Source organism: Pieris rapae, chromosome 7, assembly GCF_905147795.1.
Source record: "Pieris rapae chromosome 7, ilPieRapa1.1, whole genome shotgun sequence".
Taxonomy (NCBI): Eukaryota; Metazoa; Arthropoda; class Insecta; order Lepidoptera; family Pieridae; genus Pieris; species Pieris rapae.
Window position 1 is genome coordinate 8,075,664 of NC_059515.1, and position 19,621 is coordinate 8,095,284.

General features: G+C 31.0%; 3 protein-coding genes across 5 annotated transcripts; 1 reads left to right on the plus strand and 2 right to left on the minus strand.

The window, feature by feature from the left end:
* Positions 1-573: 573 nt before the first annotated feature.
* LOC111004163 (dnaJ homolog subfamily C member 8) lies at positions 574-6,565 on the minus strand. The gene is made up of 6 exons (XM_022275047.2): positions 6,316-6,565; positions 5,869-6,060; positions 4,899-5,027; positions 4,309-4,416; positions 3,383-3,517; positions 574-2,774 (listed from the first exon to the last, which is right to left on the minus strand). Exons 1-6 carry the CDS (start codon positions 6,367-6,369, stop codon positions 2,655-2,657), a joined length of 738 nt encoding a protein of 245 aa, XP_022130739.2. The 5' UTR covers positions 6,370-6,565; the 3' UTR covers positions 574-2,654.
* Positions 6,566-7,332: 767 nt separating this feature from the next.
* Positions 7,333-9,487, plus strand: LOC111004165 (3-oxoacyl-[acyl-carrier-protein] reductase FabG). Of its 3 annotated transcripts, none has more exons than XM_045628961.1 (2): positions 7,333-7,521; positions 8,657-9,487. In XM_045628961.1, the coding sequence occupies exon 2, from the start codon at positions 8,659-8,661 to the stop codon at positions 9,430-9,432; it is 774 nt and encodes a 257-aa protein (XP_045484917.1). In that variant the 5' UTR covers positions 7,333-7,521; positions 8,657-8,658; the 3' UTR covers positions 9,433-9,487. The 3 variants fall into 3 exon arrangements, with proteins under 3 accessions (XP_045484917.1, XP_022130741.2, XP_045484918.1); XM_022275049.2 differs by having other exon boundaries at positions 7,333-7,518; positions 8,654-9,487; XM_045628962.1 differs by lacking the exon at positions 7,333-7,521 and adding an exon at positions 7,539-7,667 and having other exon boundaries at positions 8,654-9,487.
* Positions 9,488-10,411: 924 nt separating this feature from the next.
* On the minus strand, positions 10,412-13,249 carry LOC111004154. Its single transcript, XM_022275031.2, has 5 exons — positions 13,112-13,249; positions 12,382-12,461; positions 11,668-11,887; positions 10,879-11,151; positions 10,412-10,632 (listed from the first exon to the last, which is right to left on the minus strand). The coding sequence occupies exons 1-5, from the start codon at positions 13,145-13,147 to the stop codon at positions 10,462-10,464; spliced, it is 780 nt and encodes a 259-aa protein (XP_022130723.1). The 5' UTR covers positions 13,148-13,249; the 3' UTR covers positions 10,412-10,461.
* Between the last annotated feature and the right edge of the window lie 6,372 nt (positions 13,250-19,621).

Below are 19,621 nucleotides of genomic sequence, written 5' to 3' on the forward strand. Positions count from 1 at the left end.
GAAATAAATAAATAAAATATAAGTGAGTATAACGAGTTTTCGGAGCACAATGCTACAATTAAATTAAAAAATATGTAATACAAAGAATGGAATGGGGGAATAACTATGAGATTCCAACACATTTACGAATGGTTTTGTTATATTTTATTCGTTAAGTTTGAAATAAATAAACGCATAATAAAAATAAAGTTAAAAAAAAACTGAATTCACAAGAATGGCATTGTTCATTATTTGTTATGGGAAGGTTCTAGTTCTTTCTTTTCTATTGAATTATTTGATATTGATAAGCTGTAATGGTAAAATATTTATTGCCCTGCGCCTGATTTAATAAGTGAACCGGGACCGTAACGAGTAAAACAGCACTAAGTGACGCTAAAACCAATTACTGGGCCTCAATAAGAGTAATTTTTACTGACGAAGAAATTTGGTGCACAGCTATGGTTCGAACGACCTCACTCTGGAGAGTACGATACGCTGTTTATAATTATATCAACCACAATTAAATATTGTAATCAGGGTTCAAAATAACTAAAACATTTAAAACTAAAATGCATTTATTTCAAGGACAAACCTTAGACATAAATAAAATTCTTAAACAAATTTACTTCAATTACGACATATTTAAACATATCACGGCTTACGAATAAAATATAAAATAAACGGGGTCCGATTTCTTCGCTTATTGACAGATGGCGTTGTTCTAAAAACACGTTAGAAAATTTTCTATTCTCGTTATATTCAAATTAGGAACATTAAGTTGTGATTACGCACTTAGTAAAACAATACAACAAAACTCAAGGTAATGTGACCACCTTTTCATCATAGTGTAAATACAGTTGGACGGAAAAGACGAGGGAGTTTAGTTACTGCAACAACATTGATTGAGTTTTAAATTAAGCAAAAAAGCTTATTATACATTTGAAGATCATTTAAATGATCCTAATCCATGGGATTGATTTGCTCGAGTTTTTATGGGTTAAGACTTGGCGATAAAAAAGATTGGCGAAGAGTTTTTTAGCAGTTCTTTTTGCCCTTGACTTGCGAACTGGTTGTAAATGTAAATTTAGTATCAATTTACACATATTTTTTGTTGACATTCATAAGTTTACCTGAATAAAGTTGAGTTTATGAATAAGCAATATTTTTTTAGTATATCTTGTCTGTAGAATATTGAAAACTTTACTAATCTGTGACTATCCACTTTTTATTATGTTAAAAGAATAATTTCGATAAAATTAAAAATTAACTTGGTTAATTGGTAATATTTTGAAATAGTTGCATATACATTTCAATATTTTGTGTAATGCACATCATTTAACGATATAGAAGCAGCGCCATCTATTAGAGATAAAGAGAAAACAAAATATACAAGGTAAAATGAAATGCCTAATCCCCATATTATTTTACAAGCTTATTCGGCCTAGTAAATTTGAATTTACTTAATTTAAATATATTATTTATATTAAAACATACAAATGAGATTGACTTAGTGGTTTCATGATTCTCAAGTTCCGTTCGATTCCTGTACCAATAACAATATAATAATACGTATTGTATTTTTATGTGTGCATTAACACTTGGTTATGACAGAGGTCAGACGTTCAATACATACCGTGATCATTGAGATCACGTGATGTATAATGGCGGCATAAATAAATATAGATATAAAATCTAGATTTTGTGATACATCATTATCTGTTAATATTGACTGTGTGTGTGTGCGTGTTGATTGGATGAACACTCAGAGTACGACGTTGGATCACTATTTTAACAAAATACTGAACAAATGAACTTACCTTAATGCTATATTAAGATAACTTAAAGTTTGGTCTGTATTACAATTCAGGCCTTACTTTTCATTTCATTCATTATTGCGAAACACGTCTACTCAGAAGAATGATCTTCTGACTACTGGCGATTTTGAAGTCTATATCTATAGGAAGTGAAGTACAACCAATTGATATAATATATATCGATACAGTTATCGTGATATTGGTGACCGCCTGACGCCTGCATTTTTCATTTTCACTGACTCAACGTTTTCTAGAACGTCAAACTATTTTCTAAGAAGTTTGACATCTTTGCCGGTACTCAAATTGTACATTTGAATGTAAGTTGAAAATCGATCACCACTCGCTGGGCTGATCACACACTTAGATGATTAACATGACAAAGTAATAGGAGACAAAAATATGTTGCTTACGTTTTTCTATTCTTAAACTATTAAAAGGCTGGAAGTTAGCAGAACATTTCTTTCTTTAAAATTATTGCTATTATTTAAATTACGTTCTTGTAAGACACACCTTAGGAATTTTCTATAAGTACTTCGATTTAACAAAAACATAACACCGATATTTTTATATTAAATAAAAAATGAGGGTAGTTACAAAAAAATACAATTACGCGTATTTTAATACAAAGTGTAAAAAAAGTCTAACATTGAGAAAATCTATATACATAATACAGTGTTTAAACTAAAGAATACATCGGCTTAATGAAAATAGCGTTAAAAAACTGTTTTAATGACGTCTTCAAAGATTCAGCGTGAAATCTGAAATTATATTTATCAATTCCTGAGTATGTTTTTATTCAGACAAAATCCTAATTACTAGCTTACCAGAAAACAGTTAAAATTAATTAAAGAAAACTAAATCTTATCTACTCTCAGGTTTTGGTTTAGGGGGTTTGAACCCCATAATTTTCTTCTTTTTCTTCTCTTTTCCACTCGACGATTGAAAAGTTTTCCAACTGTCGACACGGTTTTGACGAGACTCCTGAAAAGATGAAAATATCAAAAAATTAGACTGGGCTTTTATTCCAAATTTGGTAGTTAAACCAGTGGCAACACAAATTGAGAAGTTTTAATCCGATTGAAAGTGAGTATCCGGGTGGATAGATAGATTGGATACAAGATCATCAAGTTACGATGATCTTGAATCCAAGTCATGAATATTAAAAAAAGTTTAAATGTCACAATATCCATGTGTGTGGTAAATAAAAATAAAATTAAAACCAACTAAAGGACTTGTATCTATGGTCATTTGTAAATTTAAAAAAAGTTTTTTTTTTAAATAATTTTGACATACATCTATTAAACATCTTTCGTCTTTCAACCTGTTACAAAAAGTGTTATACCTAAATATCCTATTGAAAAAGTGTTAGCCTAATGACTTGACTTTGCATTAATAAGTTCGAACATCGGCTGTGCACCCATTTGTATGCATTTAACATACATCACGAGGAAACTAGCCTTCTCAGATCCAAAAAAATCAACGGTGTCTATCAAAAAAAAGCATCAAAATCATGATATCTGAAGATCAATAGTTTTTGTATGTGTTGTAGATTTTATATTAATTAAATCATACTAGATATTTAAACTTACTTCAAAGTTCTTAGCCCACTCTTTCTCAAAAGACATTTGCTCCTCTTGCTCGATTTCTGATTCCCGTTTCCGTTTTCTCTCTTCCATATCTCTTGTTTCTAGGTGTTGCCTTTTTCTCTCCATATCAGCAAAGAGCTGGAAAAATTTTAGTACATTAGTTTAAAGACATGTATGTTTTCAATTTTATCCTTTAAATATTTATTCGGCTTTATATAATAAATTTATATTAGAAAATATTACTAATTTTTTGTCGGTTTAATGAATGTAATATATCAAAATAAAATCAATAAGAACTGTAAAATCAATTTTACATATTAAAGATTTTTTTAACAAAATAAGCAACCATATCAGATTACTCCAATGGCTGCATTTTTATATCACATACAAAACAATACAAAACATTCACATAATAAAAAACAACATAATATTAAACAGTAATATATAGATTAAAGTATTTACAAAGAGTAACTTGTTCTTACAGTATAGAAACTGCCATGTAGCAGACCTTTTGACTCAACAGGCAATTAAAAATAATCTGTTAATCTATGCTATTTAAAATTTTATTATTAAAAAAAAAAATTATTATTCATTTCCATACATTGTGTCATGTGAGCCCTTTTCAAAGGGTTACTTTACACTGAGTGTACAAATTATTAGTAAAAGATGATTTAATTCCTAAACTTTGTTCAGCAACTGTATGTCAGGAATGCCCGACTTAGGCAAATATTCCGACTAGAAATTTTTGTGCTCAGTATAACTCCTGTATGTCAATTTCAAATGCCTTAACAACTTTGACAGACAACACATACTTAACATTAAGTTTCAACTCTAAATATATAACTCTACAATTAAAACTGTAAATACATTGAGCATCATAATTAAAATTCCTTACTTATAAGACAAAATTAAAAGTATTCTTACAATACCTTCATAGTCATAACATAGACAGCATGCTTAAATTTATCCGGATCATCTTCTGGTATCGGCTCGTCAGTACGGCCTTCTTTCCTTTGTTTCTTGCGTTTCTGCTCTATCTGTTTAAATTAATATCTATTAATTACCTATTAATGACAAACTTTACCTATATGAGCAATAGATTCAGTATGAATAGATATCAGGTCTAATTGTGGGAAATCACATCACAAAGATAATTTTTGGTGGCCTTCCAATATTTATTGGACAGCCTAAACTTATTGAAATACAATTATTGTACTCTTATTTAAGATAACAATACACTTAGTATAATATAGTGTTGGCCAGATTTGGTCAGCCTACAATGTTAGAATTCTGTACTCAGGAGAAAGTTCCCTTATTCCAATAAATCCATTTGCTATATTCAATTTCTGTTTTTTTTTTATTATTATTGGTAAATTATCATTTCAAAATTAAGCAATTCTTTATAATAAGGCAAGGTTTTAAAAACATTTTTATTCTATATAGATTAAGTATTTAAATTGGTATAATATTAAAACCAATATATTTTCAGGAAAAATTTAATCAAAAGAAGAATACTTACCATATGTTCAGTCCTTTCTTTTGCTTCTTGGTAAATGTCCAAGCATTTCTTTCTAGTGTCCTCATTTTCTAAGGTCTTCCATGCACGATTCACTATCTCAAATGACTGTTGAGCTCGCTCAAGATCATCCTGTAAAAAAAAACACCTTATATGACACATAGTTACTGAACATGTCAGTATTTAAATTACATTAGTAATGTTTAGCTAATTTAAGGTTTTATGTGAATGTTTTACCAATAAAGTTTTGCAGGTTATTCAGGAAGTTTAAAGACTTTAAAAATCTTGAAGTACTTAAAGATACTTTAAGATTGTTTATAAAAAATGTAAATGATTTTAGGTTTAAATTAACCCAAATTAAAAAAAATCAAGATTTTACAACAAATAAAAAAGTGGTGGAATGGAACAAATACTTTCTGTTTCTGTATCTTTATTAATAATAGTAAAATTAAATATATTGTTTTAATGAAAATTAAAACCAAGCAAACATTAAAATTTATTTGAACTAATAAACATTCTGCAAACTTATTTACACTTTACTGCCAAAATAAAAAACATCTTTTTTGTATTTAAAAAAATAAATAACCTCATTTGGTGCAAGAGGCAGCCCTATTGAGTGATCTCTTCTAGGCACCCTAATTGAAATCAATGTATGAAACTTAATAACTGATATACTATATTTTGGCAACATTTATGTGCTTCTTGACTATAGTAACTGCAGTGACTAATATTTAGTCATTCTGTGCCTTACCTATTAAGAAGCATGGTGGGTAGATTCAGTAACCAATGTCCATCTGTGAATGAAAACGAAATATTGACGGGGCTACCGTCTGACCAAAACAAAACCTTCTTACAAACTACAATAAATACATTAGAGAATATTTTCAAGTTTTATTTATCCATGGTTTTTAAATATGAGCAATTATTGTTTTCAAGTACTTAAAAAGTTACTTTATATTATTTAAATACACACCATATTTTTATCAGGATGTACCAGAATTGAAAGACGTCTATATTTTTTTTTAATTTCATCAAGAGAGGCATCTGGCTCTACTTGCAAGACTTCAAATGGATTTAAATTAAAATAGGTAGATCCTGGCCGAAGTAACCTTTCAATTTGTTGCTTAGGAGTTAAAACGGAATCCCTTTTTTCAATTTCTTTAACCTGAAACCAGAATTGTATCAAATAAATTATCTACGTCTTAGTAGGTATAACAACAAAAAGGTTCATGTAAGTACATTTAGTATCAGATGATTTAAGCTTGTAATTGTGTTTAAATACTTTATTAATATTCATTTGCAAGTATTTAAAGAAATTCATTGCTGGATTCGAACATTAATATAGAAGGGTTAAACAATATCATCTTGTTTAAATTACGATTTAATTGAGTATTTAAATTCTGTGATTAGAAGAAATTACCTCAGAATAAAACTCTTCAAAAGATTCTTTCTTGTTGCTAGTCGAAGATGACATCGTAGTAACTAGGAAATAAAAACACGAAGATCTAATTATATACAGGATTCTTGTTCATTTGGAATATTCGCCATTCAAAGGGCAAAATCGTATTATGTTTCAGAAATTATTGTAAAATTAAAAATCTTCCGTTTTGCAGAATAATAAATAGCTAAATAGGGATTGAAATCGTTTGACTTTTGAGTATTAACATTAGTGACCACAGGGTATATAAAAAAATAATTTAGCCAAAAATTTATATTTGATAATTCGTAGTTGACACTTGACAATAACATTTCTACAATCTACACTGATTGATCGCTGTGTCACGTGACTATTCACGAAAACGTTGTGTTAAGTCACGTATGCCACAATTCTTTTTTTGTATAGAATCTCGCTGTTGGCCGGGCCTTTACAGATCAGCACGGGCTGTTATGGCGAGCTTAGCTCAGCCGGATCTGTCACAATTCGCAAGTGAATGTTGAAGTTATACTGTTTTTACTAAGGCCTCAAGCTTTTTGCACAGACAACAAATTTAAGAAATGTCGATAATAATATTTAGCAAAATACAAAAACGATTTTTTATAAAATTGCCCATACAGATGATGAAAAATGTTATCATTTGGCTTTCGCTGGATCACGACTCTCAAAAATTGATTTTGTGTCAAGCCCCAGCCGTCAGCCAGCAGCCTTCAAAATTTAGTCAAACAGACGGCTGTTTATGAATTAAGTTAACATACGCCAACTCGGAAGTTTTTTCCCCAAACTTAGGGAGAATTAAGATGTCTTGGGGGGTTTTTATGAGGTATTAGAATTAGTTTTTCATAAAAAACGCACAATTCTATACAATTTATTTTAACCAACCTAAGGATTTTAATTTTAAACTAATCATTATAATTAAGTTAAACGAAATATCAAAAAGCTATATTACTCTAAGATCAAAATTTTATAATATTGAATGTATTTCTGATAGATATTTGAAAATTGAAATTACCTCTTAAACCTTCTGGCGACAGTACAACAAGAAAGTTAGATGTTTTTAATCGATGCTTAGGCATTTTGAAGTTGGTTTTAGTTGGCTTCACTGTAATCGGAAGTCCTAAGTCAAAACCTAAGTCTTAACTCTTAACCCCTAGGTCCATACTCCATAGTCTAGACTCTTTGCAACAGGTACGAACTACAGTTAAGCTTTTATGTAAACTATCTTTTGTTTAAAATGTAATATAGTAGCTATGTTGCATTATAGCGTTATTACTAAATTTATAAAAATATCTTACCGAAGGGAAGAAGAGTTAATTGAATATATAACATAACTACAGGTAGGTAGGTGTCTGTATAAACTGTAGGTAGCTACAGTTTATACAGACAGCTACTTTTAAAATCATCCTAAGTTATTTTTAATCTAAGTTTATGAAAAAAGTATAGATTCAGTTGGTTCCAAAAACCTTGATGACGTTTTCAAGACCACTAAACTTATAAATTGTCCTTTGAAAATGGTTCTCAGCAGACCTTATAACTTATTTATTTTACATTTAAAATTTATTTAATTTTAGTTTCACAATGTTTCTGGTCATGGTAATTTATTAAAGATACAAACAAGATAAGGTTATCATCAAATACATTCTTTAAATATACTTCATTTACTGTCACGGGAATCCATAATTATTATATTCATTTTAAGAGAAATTTGTCAACAATTTTACTGAAGTCTAAAATTGACTTCACAATTATAAGGAAGGTATAATGATTGAACAATGGTTCTATATCTGCTGCCCAATGCTTTTTTGGGAAGACAGTCCCTAAGCAAAAATTATATTTAAAATCATTTACTCATTTAGGTAGTACAATGTACACCTATTAATATCTTTAAAGAAATACATATTAAATGTTTTTCTTTGAATTTACATTTATTACCAGTTCTAAAAGCAAAGGTGTGGAACGGACAATGAACTCTCTGCCACTCTTATTCATTGCCAAGTTTTTTTATTTTACAACATGTTTCTGCTGCTGCAACCATTACATATTATGTTGTTTGTCATACATAGTATGACATCAAAAGATGTCATGTGGAACATAATTTAGATGTATAGTTTTGGTTATTGATCTGATTTTATTTATCGGACACTGTTTAATTAATATTTATGAAATGGTTCCAATCTCATATATATGTAATTTTTATTGGATTCCCATATAATTATTGAATCGAGTCAAGGTATATTATTTATTAAAGCTTTTTATTTCTGTAAATATACAAAAATTTTAAAAATAACTTGGTTAATTAATAGTAATCTTTTAATTTTGCCAGGTATCATGTTCAAAAATAAAGTTGTGATTATCACCGGAGCAAGCTCTGGCATTGGTGCTGAAACAGCTATTGAGTTCTCTAAACTTGGAGGTAATGTTGTACTAACAGGAAGGAATAAAGATAATTTAGAAAATGTGGCTGCATCATGTCAGCAAGCTTCACCAGAAAACTTGCATCCTCTTATAGTTATATCTGACATGAATAAAGAAGATGATGTGGAGAATATCATAAACAAAACAATTGAAAAATTCACTAAGCTGGATGTGCTTGTGAATAATGCTGGTGTTTTAGAATCTGGAACGATAGAAACAACATCGTTGGACCAATACGATAGAGTGATGACTACAAATGTTCGAGGGCCATATTACATCACAATGCTAGCTACACCTTATCTTATTAAAACTAAGGGATGTATTGTAAATGTTTCTAGTGTAACAGGCATGAGGTCATTTCCTAATGTCTTAGCTTATTGTATGTCTAAGGCAGCTTTAGATCAGTTTACAAGATGTGTCGCGTTAGAATTAGGTGGGAAAGGTGTGCGTGTTAACGCTGTGAATCCAGGCGTTATAACGACGGGCCTGCATAAAAAAGGTGGCATGAACGATAGTGATTATGATGAATTCCTGAAAAAATGTGCAGCAACCCATGCTTTGGGTAGACCTGGCGATGCGTCAGAAGTATCATCTGTTATTGTATTTTTGGCTAGTGAAGCTGCTAGTAATATCACTGGAGCAACTTTACCGGTTGATGGAGGACGCCATGCTATGTGCCCACGTTAAAACAGAAATATATTAATATAATATAATAGAAATATATTTTGAGATTAATGGCTAATGTGTTTTTTTTAACCCGTCCTAATTTATTATATGGTAAATTATGGTTTCTTCTTTCTCTGTAAAGTTTCTCGCGAAAGTGACTTTATTACCTACGAAATACGCTATTAAAAATATGTAGCTATATGTTAAGCCATTTCTAGATTGACCTTATATTGATTTTTTGTCTTCTCTGTTTCAAAGATTTATTTTCTTAGATGTACTAATACATATATATAAATCGATGTTACCTACATGAAATTAACAAAAAACGCCATAAGCGTTTTTACCACCCCTTAATAACAAACTTTTTGGAAAAAAAATTGATTGAATTTAGTATTCTTTCGAACTTTTGCGGGTCTTGGACTGAAATAAATTAATAGTGATAGGTAATTCAGGACAATAAAAAATTAATAAAGGTACGAAAAGCTGCAAAAAGACTTTCTACTTCACAGACATTTAAGTATTGCTATCTAATAAATCGGATTTGATTTGATGTGCGAGGTAGCTGCCAGCTCTTCGTTCATTAAGTGTTTTCTTTACTTTTAATAATGAAAAAAGTAAACCGTTAGAACGCTCTATAAAAGTATGGACAGACTTCGTGACGGTTATCTTGAAATATTAAAGTTCGAGACTGAAGACAATATTACTAATGTTTCAGTATAGCTTTCATCCGACTATCACATTCTCATAGATGGCATATGGCATACCTGTGGCAGAGAAAAATGGGTCACAAGTTTTAACGTTAATGTCCTATAACCCCTAGGTGGGGCAGAGGGCGATTGTTAGTTGAAATTTGTGTTAATAAATGAAATTTGGAATTGTAAACTGGAGAATGAAATAAAGAAATTCATGGTATATTGTGGATAATAAAGTTTACCTACTAGATATATTCTTATACGTATTACAGGTTTTATTTAAGTTGGTTGTTAATAAAGCTGTACAATTGGTAGTTAAACGTTTAATCCAGAAATTATTTTCACTTTTATAAACAGGTTACAAGCTCAACTCATCAGAGGCAGATGATTGGAAGATGGATGTATATGAGCAGGAAGCTATTTCGGATATGATCGTTCTGGCCCCTGAGCTGGCAGATAGAAGACTTCTTCCTGCACACACCTCCAAAGCAGCAGGGAAAGTCAGCAGTGATAGGTTGATTTTTGAAATCTATACAAATAAACAAAAATCGTGATTTTTGTATCTATGTAATATTTTGTCATAGTCCCCAATAATAAAGCAAAACTTTTAAATGTTAAAGTGGGCACACGTGTCAGCATGTATGCCAAGTGTACTTTATTGTATATAGTAAATTGATTTATCAGTTATCGTTATCTTTTAGAGAGTAAGAGAAGAGAGTGGTTCAGTTGATTACTTGTTTAGTTTGAGTCTACTGGTTAAAAATATATAATATACCATGACAGCGCTTTGGGTCGCAAAGGTTATGCCGTTGTATTCAGTTTTGACGACGAGGCCTCCAAGACAAGCTCCGGTGTTGAACAAGCCCGACCCATTTCTGCTGCAGCCGTCCATTTGTTCCACAACTGCTCTTGTGTAATTGACCGCGCCATCTGCCAAAGTTGATAGCTTGTCGACCATAACCTGGATATCGTCTACGTTTTGTTCAGCGCAAATGTGTGAATTTTCACGTGCTGTTGTAAAAAGATTTTCGGCTGCATCACGTTGGTTCTGAAAAGCGGATTGCGAATTAATTTTCTAGTGAAGTAAAGACATTTTAATTCAAAATGGGTTCCAACGTTTCTTCCCTTAATATAACAATTTGTGTGACTAAAATTATTCGTTAGATAACGTTCTATATAAGAAAATATTTGATCCGGAAATAAATCTCATTCTACATTTTGAATTAGAAATTTTTTGGTTTAAATCTCTTTTCACTTCACATGCATTGTACGATGGGTGAATATCACAGGGTTCATTGGGAGAATAGTGATCAGTTATCATTTTTAGGCTAAAACCCACCTATTACAATAAAATCCCAGAGGCTCTTTTATCTCTGCCTTTTAATAAATTTAAGAAATGTATTAAAGAAAAGCTGTGTAAAAAGTTATTGATTATCTAGTTGATAAAAGGGCCTGGGACTAGTGCTGGGCAGGCTACCTCTAATTAATTTGATATATTTGTTTTAAATATTGTTTGATGATTTTCTTTTTTAAAAGAGTACCGAGAGTTTTTTGGATTTAATACCTCAATACAAGCTTTTACAGCAGGTCCAGCGCCAGAAATTCTATCTGCGATGTTCTTTATCGCTTGCTCTATACCATCACGGAGTTTTTGTAGGTCTGCGATGATTTTCTGACCAAACAGTTGTAATTGTTGTTGTATTCCTCTAACGAATGTGGCAACGGCATCTCTTGCTTGCTGCACAGCCTTCAGTAAGTTCTCTATCAATTGTTGTATTAGCACTCTGTGAAACAAAACAATATCTTAAAAATTATTAAGTACAACTTTTTTGGTAAATATCGTAGGTACCTGATAGTACTAAACTTCAGCTAGAGTTATGGGCGCAACAGAATTGTTATGGAAATTTTTAAATACATAGTGAAAAACACTCATTGTAAAAACTTAAATCAATTTAGCCTTCGCGTTATGCATTATAACACAATCATTATTTGAATTTGTTTTCCAATGGAATTATTATTTCGAATTGTTTTTACGCTATGAAAATTTCTTTATGTTTTTTTCGTATCATATAGCTGGCTTAGAGCTTTATTTTATTTCATGCATAGGTACTAGAAATGATTTTATAATAACAAATGTAACGATGTAAGTATAAAATTTAGTTTTAGATTCCTTAGTTTATGCCCGCTCTCTTTGTTGTTTATTAAAAATTTTACATTATTTATGCTTTAGATAAATTTGTGTGCAGTCATAACAACATGCTCAAAAATAAATATATACCTGGTGTTTGCTAAAATATCTACATCTCGTCGTTGGCGTACGGAGACTGATGCTTCAGGGCTTCCGAGTGAGGTAGACACCTGCAAAGATTTTAATTTAATTTTTTTTAAATGTTGCTACGTCATTTCTGTTTGTAATTATGAATACTACGGTTATTATGCCTTCTATTTTATTTTTTATCTCCAGCGATGTTTCTTGCGGCCATATGAAATGTTTATATATTTAAAGTATCGCTAGATTTTAAAATTAAAAAAAAAAACAATAAATAATTTTTGGATGTTAAGTACATTCAATGACTGTTTTCTAAGGTATTTTGTGCCATGTCCCACTAAGGCTAAGGCCTTACTAAAATTCTAATGCAGGGGGCATGTATTCAACATACAGAACTTTTAGTTAATAAAAATATCATTAAATTAAAGAAAAAATTTTACCTATCATATTTTTCCCTTTTAGGAATAAATTACTAGGAAATTATTAATAATAATTTTAAATTCCAAATAACTTAGTAAAATTTTGAATAAGATCCAAATTGCCCTCCCGTGGGGCGTGGGCCCACGATGGGAAATACTGCATTAAATAATAGCGCGAATCAAACGATATATATCATAGTATAATTAAATATTTTTTTTAATTAACTTATGCTTATATTATTTTTTAAGACCACACAAAACTCAGTAAATGGGCCACTATTGCCAGTCTAAATTTTAATCTTTAAACATTTTGAACTCACCAAACCCAAGAATAAAACAAAAACGAGTAGCTTCATTTTACACCGTCTGTATGACAATTCGCGTAACTAGTGGTCGGTTGTAACTACTTATGGGTTTTATAGCGAACTAGTTAAACACAACGTTGCAATACTTACAATTGATAAGATCATAGGGTGGTAAACACCTTAATTAGCACAAAAGTTAATCATATTTACTTAGTTTTATCGTATACGTAACCGGGCGGCCGCATATTTTTCTACTATTTGCAAATTTATTACCAAAAAAAATACTTGCGTACTTACATGCGACTTTACATTTATTCTGCTGAAAAAGACCTCGCTCAGAGTTGATTGAATCTATGTCGGCAGTAGACTATTATGAACACTGAGCTAGTGCGTTTGAACCTCGGTTGCATGAATTTACCACGCCATGGAACTTGTATGTAACTACTGCTACTACTACTACTGTATGTTTGAAAATAGTTAGATATAACACGTGGGTTTCCAAATGACAAGTATTAAAATATTTAGGACTGTTAGCAATTAGGTGTCAAATCTACGACTGCTGAAAGAGAGAATCCAGGTATATGTGTATCCAGAAAAATTAATCTTGAATCTCCAGGATTAAATAAAATTGCTTGAACGGTGATTGTTTATAGCTACTATAAAGTACTTATAGTACTTTGAACTATAAGACGTATTATCAGTATCTAAATATACTTAGCTGTTTCTATTTGTATACAGCTTTCAGTGTTTTGTATTGGTTTAAAGAGGAAAAATATGGTTTATTAGAAGTATAATCTGATAGTGTAAAATTGGTTTATTTTTTTACAAAAAATATTGTAATTTTAATTTATTTATTTATTAACACGTCATTGCATACATACATTTAATACACTTAACATAAATAAATGAAAAGGACTGTATGATTGAACACGGTTAATTTTTTTTACATTAGAAAAGGTAAGTAAGAAGTGCAAAAATACATATGTCATGTAGTTATTAGAACAAAACTTATGAAAAAAAAAATATTAATTATGATATCTATTCATTATTACGTCTTGCGATGGAAGGTGAAGGTAAGCCAAGGTAGACTTGACTGAACTGTCATTTTGCTTCTTTCGTTCGGGACAAAAGATACATGTACTTATAGGAAATTCTTTTCTTTAGTTTTGCGAACAAAATGTCATAATCAAAAAATATATTAACACTCCAAGAACATGAATTGTTTTCCCTTTTATCACACAATTTTTATTAATATATCTCCAGGCTACACGAAAACATGGCATCTTATTTGGCTCACAATCCTCGCACCTGGCAATGATGCTAGCTGGTACTGATGGGCGGCTTCTATCAGGTAAGGTTATATTTCAGCGGGGTTGACTGTCAGTGCAGGGTAGGGCAGTATAGGGCAGATTGTTTAAGTTTAATAGGCATATAAATATTTATTGAAGGTTCAGTAACTTATGTTGGAAATTGGTATAATAAACCTACTGTGGTTAATTGTGCAATTTCATATTTAATGAGTTATCTTAAAAATCAAGGTATTATAATGTAAATACAGTTATCATGACATGATTTTGTCTGTTTATTGCTGTACTATATTTTGTCTTTCATTAAAATTGTAAATAATAAATAAATGTTGAAATTGGAGCAGTCTATGTTATCAGCGTGCGACTCTCTTACCTGGGGTCACCGCCTTTAAAATTGAGTATAACCTTCACTACATGCGAAGTTTAATTTATCAGAGTGAATGACCAAAGTACTCAAATATGGAACCAGATATCCTGCGAAAGCAGCTGCCTAGGCGGCGGCTACAGTAAGACCTTGTTGTCTTTGTATTAGTTAAATCATCTTGACATTGTCACATTCAAAATAAAAATCTTCAACTCGATTACTTTTTTCCTAAAACGTAATAAAATAATTGTAGCATATTGACTTCTATATTATTCCATTACATATTATAGTTCTAGATATAAGTTTATTTTCGTAATCCTACAGCTAACAAAAAACAATAGCTTAACTTTAAAATATAATAACTAAAAATATTATTAAAAGGTGTCCCTTTAGGCAATGCTAAGAAGATTCTAGGTAGCTGCCAATCTTCGGTCTTCTGTGATGTCGATTAACCTTTTTGCTATTTCCTTAAAAAGCCTTATAGCGCTAGGACCCCACGGATCAAGGTCCCGATACCGAATGGGTAATAACCTTTTTCAGCCGCTTCACAAGCCGTAATAGCTTTGTTGTTAGTTCCATGTACTTGGGAAAGGGCTAGCGTATTTGAACAGGTTACATCACATACCAGCACTCGGCCTATCAAACTCATACCGTTGGGTCTCTTGCCATCGCAATACCAGTCTGCTAAAGTGGACTTGGCACGTTGACGGCGGCAAGGGACTGGCGTAAGTTAAGGCCAGCATGTCTCAAGACGCGGCCTGCACGGCATGACAGTCCGTGATGTCTTAACTTGTAGATGTCACTGCCACAGGGATATACCTATTATTTGTTTTTTCTAACATCTGTGTACGTAGTAAGAATCGCTTGTACGGCGAAATCATCGCGAGGAAAGTAAAGGACGATGAATTCTCAGCCCCAGACCTAAAACGATGCGGCACTACTGTCTTTTTTTTATAGAAATTGTGGTATTTACTCTGGATTTTCTCAATAAATAAGGGCGCATATGTAGGGGTTGAATAATTACATTAATTTCGTCAAGGGCCCGTGAAAACGTTTGTCTAAATCTGTAACAATTAACAATTAAATCGCTGAACTTATTTTTATGTGATATGACGTGGATTATGTCTAGGTTTTGGGAGAAATTTACCCAGTTGACATTACCAACTGTCACGGATTTTGATTGATTTTTATAAATACTTGGGACTGAAAATACAGGAAAATCCTAAAACGTGTACTTTCGTAACATTTGTCGATATTTTTTCAAATAAAAGTGCTATAAAATATTTGTGTATCACGATTACAATAAATGCGGTGCGCATATAATATATTTTATTACTATCTTTAGTACTATTAGCTCATAATGCCACGTGTCATATGACCGTTCAAAATCATCATGAATACTTAGGAAAAAGAGAGCAGCTGCTTTATCTATACTAATATTATAAAGAGGAAAGGTTTGATTTTTTGTTTGTTTGTATGAATTGAATAGGCTCCGAAACTACTTGGCAGATTTGAAAAATTCTTTCACTGTTGGAAAGCTACATCATTCCTGAGTGACATAGGCTATATTTAATTTTCAAAAAAAATAGGCATCCTTACTAAAATTACGATAACATTAACATTTGTTTATTATTTGATACAATTCTAACAGATGGCGCTGAGTTAAAGGTAGTTTAGTTTAGGTCCGTGTCGTGGTACCAACGTTTCACATAAGTTCTCCTACGGTTTCCCTTGATTAATTTACTACTATGTAATATAACAAAAACCTTAGCCACAGCAACGCTTGGCCGAGTCTGCTAGTTTACTTATAAACACACGAATAGAACAACCTTTCTAAATGTAGTAGGCTTTTAACAGTATCAGATATCTAAATATTTGATACTGTTTATAAAACATACGGATGCGTCATGAGTGGGTTCCTCTATAAAAATATTTACAAAGCTTAATAATATTGTAGCGACACCTACAGTCAGAAGAACTGTAATGATGATTTACCAACTGCCAAAGATATATTCAACTTCTCAATTTCAACCACTAGGATCAGCAGCAGGTCGATCCTTCCTTTAGGTCGGAGAAGAGTAGCATCTTCCTTCACTATATATTATCCTGCAGTTCTAATTATCATACGAAATTATTGTCGTGAAAAGTGAATTTTACAAATAAACTGAATATATAACGAACTCATCTTTAGTGTTAGGTTTGTGGATCACGCGACCTCATGTTTGCGCCATCAGCATCTGTAGACTCTAACTCCCAGTATCAATTGTGATCCCGTCTTGGCCTTAAAATAGCAAGTGATCCTATGTCGCGATATCAGCGCCACGTATATTGAGTACTAGATTGAAATTGTATACGTCAAAAACGCTTACAATTATTTACATAAATTACAAAAATCCGCCACATATAAATGGGCATGCAAATGTCATCTTATATTTTATTTATTTATTTATTTACATGAATAAATTTATTATCCTTTCAAACATGTATGTACTTCTGTTCATGTTCTTATTTTCTGCCTTTGTTTATTCATTGGTTTTATTCATTATGAAACACTTATAAATTATGTAAGGGATGCCGTAAACAAGTAGTATTTATGAATAACAAGACTAGTTATTAAATCTTACATTTAGAAAAATACATTTAGAAAAAGCAGCTGGCAGAAAGTAGAGAAATACTGCTGATGCTATTCCCTTCCCGATTTACCGAGAACTGTCATAAGGGTCACGCTACGCAGATTTATCATAAATATCACCTTGTCAATTCTAGTATGTGATTTTTATCAGATAACCGATTTATCAAGTTGACGTGTTAATTCGAGGCTATTGGTTAAGTTACCTTTGATTTGTAGATAAAGGGTTAACAAAATGTCAAATATGGCCTTTTCTGACATTTTGATATGAGTATTTAGATAGAGAGAGAATTCATTTATTTTTAGTTTTTAGTTGTAATTATAACAGTATAATTTTCGTAATTATTCGTTGTTTTAAATTAGAATAAAATGAGTTAAGATACGAAAGAAGGAAAATATACATAAGACGTAGCAACATAGACAAAACTGATGGAACTAATCAAAGCTATTAAAACATAAGTATATAGTGATTAGGACAATATTAAAAAAGAACAAATGCAAAAGATTGCACACGAATCACCATATATTTAGATTAATTCCACGTCAGTTAGTACGAAAATTAGGGATACAGGTAGTGTTTGTACAGAAGAGATTAAAAAGAAGATAGAGAAAAAGTTAAACGTATAGAGACAGGAATATATAGCATACCCTGACTGCAGAAACCTTAAAGGATAAGAAAGGAAGAGGTATACATAGATTAATGGGCCGTTTTTATTGTGTTTGTAGTGAACTGCTAAATTCTATTATTATAGTGACTTAATTTTTTTATTATGTAATTATTAAGCTCGTTTTTCCTAATAAAATCCTATGTCTTTTAATGTGTTTTTTACCTACACTTTACCTACTCATTAAAAAAAACTTTGAAGATAAAAATAATTCGATAATCAGTGGTTTGTAAGGTAATGCATACGAAGTTACGATTTTTTTTATTTAATTTGAAAAATAGCGCCTGTGAATAACTCTTAGCAATAAGGCTAATTGTACGTTTAAAATACTAATTTTCATTCTTTATTATTATAATACAGATTAAGCTTAAACAATTATTATAAAAAAATTCTTAAAAATAACATTTTAATATCTATTTTTTGAATGCACTGGCAATTATTCGGATTAAAAAACGGTAATATGAAACTCCTATTTAAATAGTCTATAGTCTATACTATTAGATTCTACTGTTATGACTTATTTATGATAAAATAAGCAAGAACTCTTCTAAAATCTTAAGTCAAGTACCTTTTCTACACTATATTATTTGATAGAAGAGTTTGGCGGATAAACAATAGCATAATAGGCAAACTACGGCTTTAAAAATAGTGGTGCATTATGGGTGCAGATTTTTTGTTTTTTTGTTATTGTTTTACAAACATACAGCTTTAAAAAGCTTAGGTCTATTGTTATAACGCGTACATGGACTAACTTGTTCCCCTTCTCGAACTGATAACATTTAATGTTCTTACCTCTAGTAAGAACATTAAATGTTATCCTCACCGTGAACTCCCAGAACCAACATTGGGTCCCGTAAGCCTCTTCACAGGATATGCTCTAATTTGGATTGTACCACTAATATCGACCCTTTTTCGGACTCTATTCCTTCATAATAAGTTAAAACAACTATTAATGTAATAAGCCTTGTATCTATCTTCTTTATTATAGCTACTAGAAACTTTATCAGTGAAAACTTTTATGGATATGTACAATGTATTGTTTACGTTTTAGTTTTTTCCGTATCAGAGATCCGTTTAGTTTCCTTAATAAATAAATATAATCATATCATAGGCGCATTTCAGTGCTTGTCGCATTTCGGATATCTTCGTTCGGTTAGACAAAACTAGTTATCGGCAAGAGTGACCTGCTTACGTAAAACAATAGTTAATAATAATATATCATAAATTTATGTGATACTTCAGTACAAGAGAAGTCGACCTTTTCGGATGTTATGGGAAAAAAGAATGTAGTGTGGAAAAAATTAAAATTATTATTATTATCGACTTTAGGTATTACGAACTAAGATTATTTATTTATGAGTGTAGAAAAAGCTAAAAGGATAATTTCGCCTTCAAGGGTGTGACGATTGCTAACATTTGAGTTGCGCTTCTAATTATTAAATTCTATTTACTAAAATTTACTTAACTTATGTTTGATAACATAACTCACGTTTTAATTACTTATATTCAAAATCAAGTTTTAGATAAAAACTGTGATTGGATGTAAAATCAAAATCTTGT

What these genes read in the sequence shown, in the direction of transcription:
- LOC111004163 (XM_022275047.2), bottom strand. Translation starts at nt 6,369, where the DNA reads ATGTCATCTTCGACTAGCAACAAGAAAGAATCTTTTGAAGAGTTTTAT. An exon ending in AAGAAAGGACTGAACATATG is followed by an intron (nt 4,417 to 4,898) that starts GTAAGTATTCTT and finishes TAATTTAAACAG; the next exon opens with ATAGAGCAGAAACGCAAGAA. An exon ending in AGTGGGCTAAGAACTTTGAA is followed by an intron (nt 2,775 to 3,382) that starts GTAAGTTTAAAT and finishes TCATCTTTTCAG; the next exon opens with GAGTCTCGTCAAAACCGTGT.
- LOC111004165 (XM_045628961.1), top strand. Translation starts at nt 8,659, where the DNA reads ATGTTCAAAAATAAAGTTGTGATTATCACCGGAGCAAGCTCTGGCATT.
- LOC111004154 (XM_022275031.2), bottom strand. Translation starts at nt 13,147, where the DNA reads ATGAAGCTACTCGTTTTTGTTTTATTCTTGGGTTTG. An exon ending in TTGTTTTATTCTTGGGTTTG is followed by an intron (nt 12,462 to 13,111) that starts GTGAGTTCAAAA and finishes AAATCTTTGCAG; the next exon opens with GTGTCTACCTCACTCGGAAG. An exon ending in CTGTAAAAGCTTGTATTGAG is followed by an intron (nt 11,152 to 11,667) that starts GTATTAAATCCA and finishes TCCGCTTTTCAG; the next exon opens with AACCAACGTGATGCAGCCGA.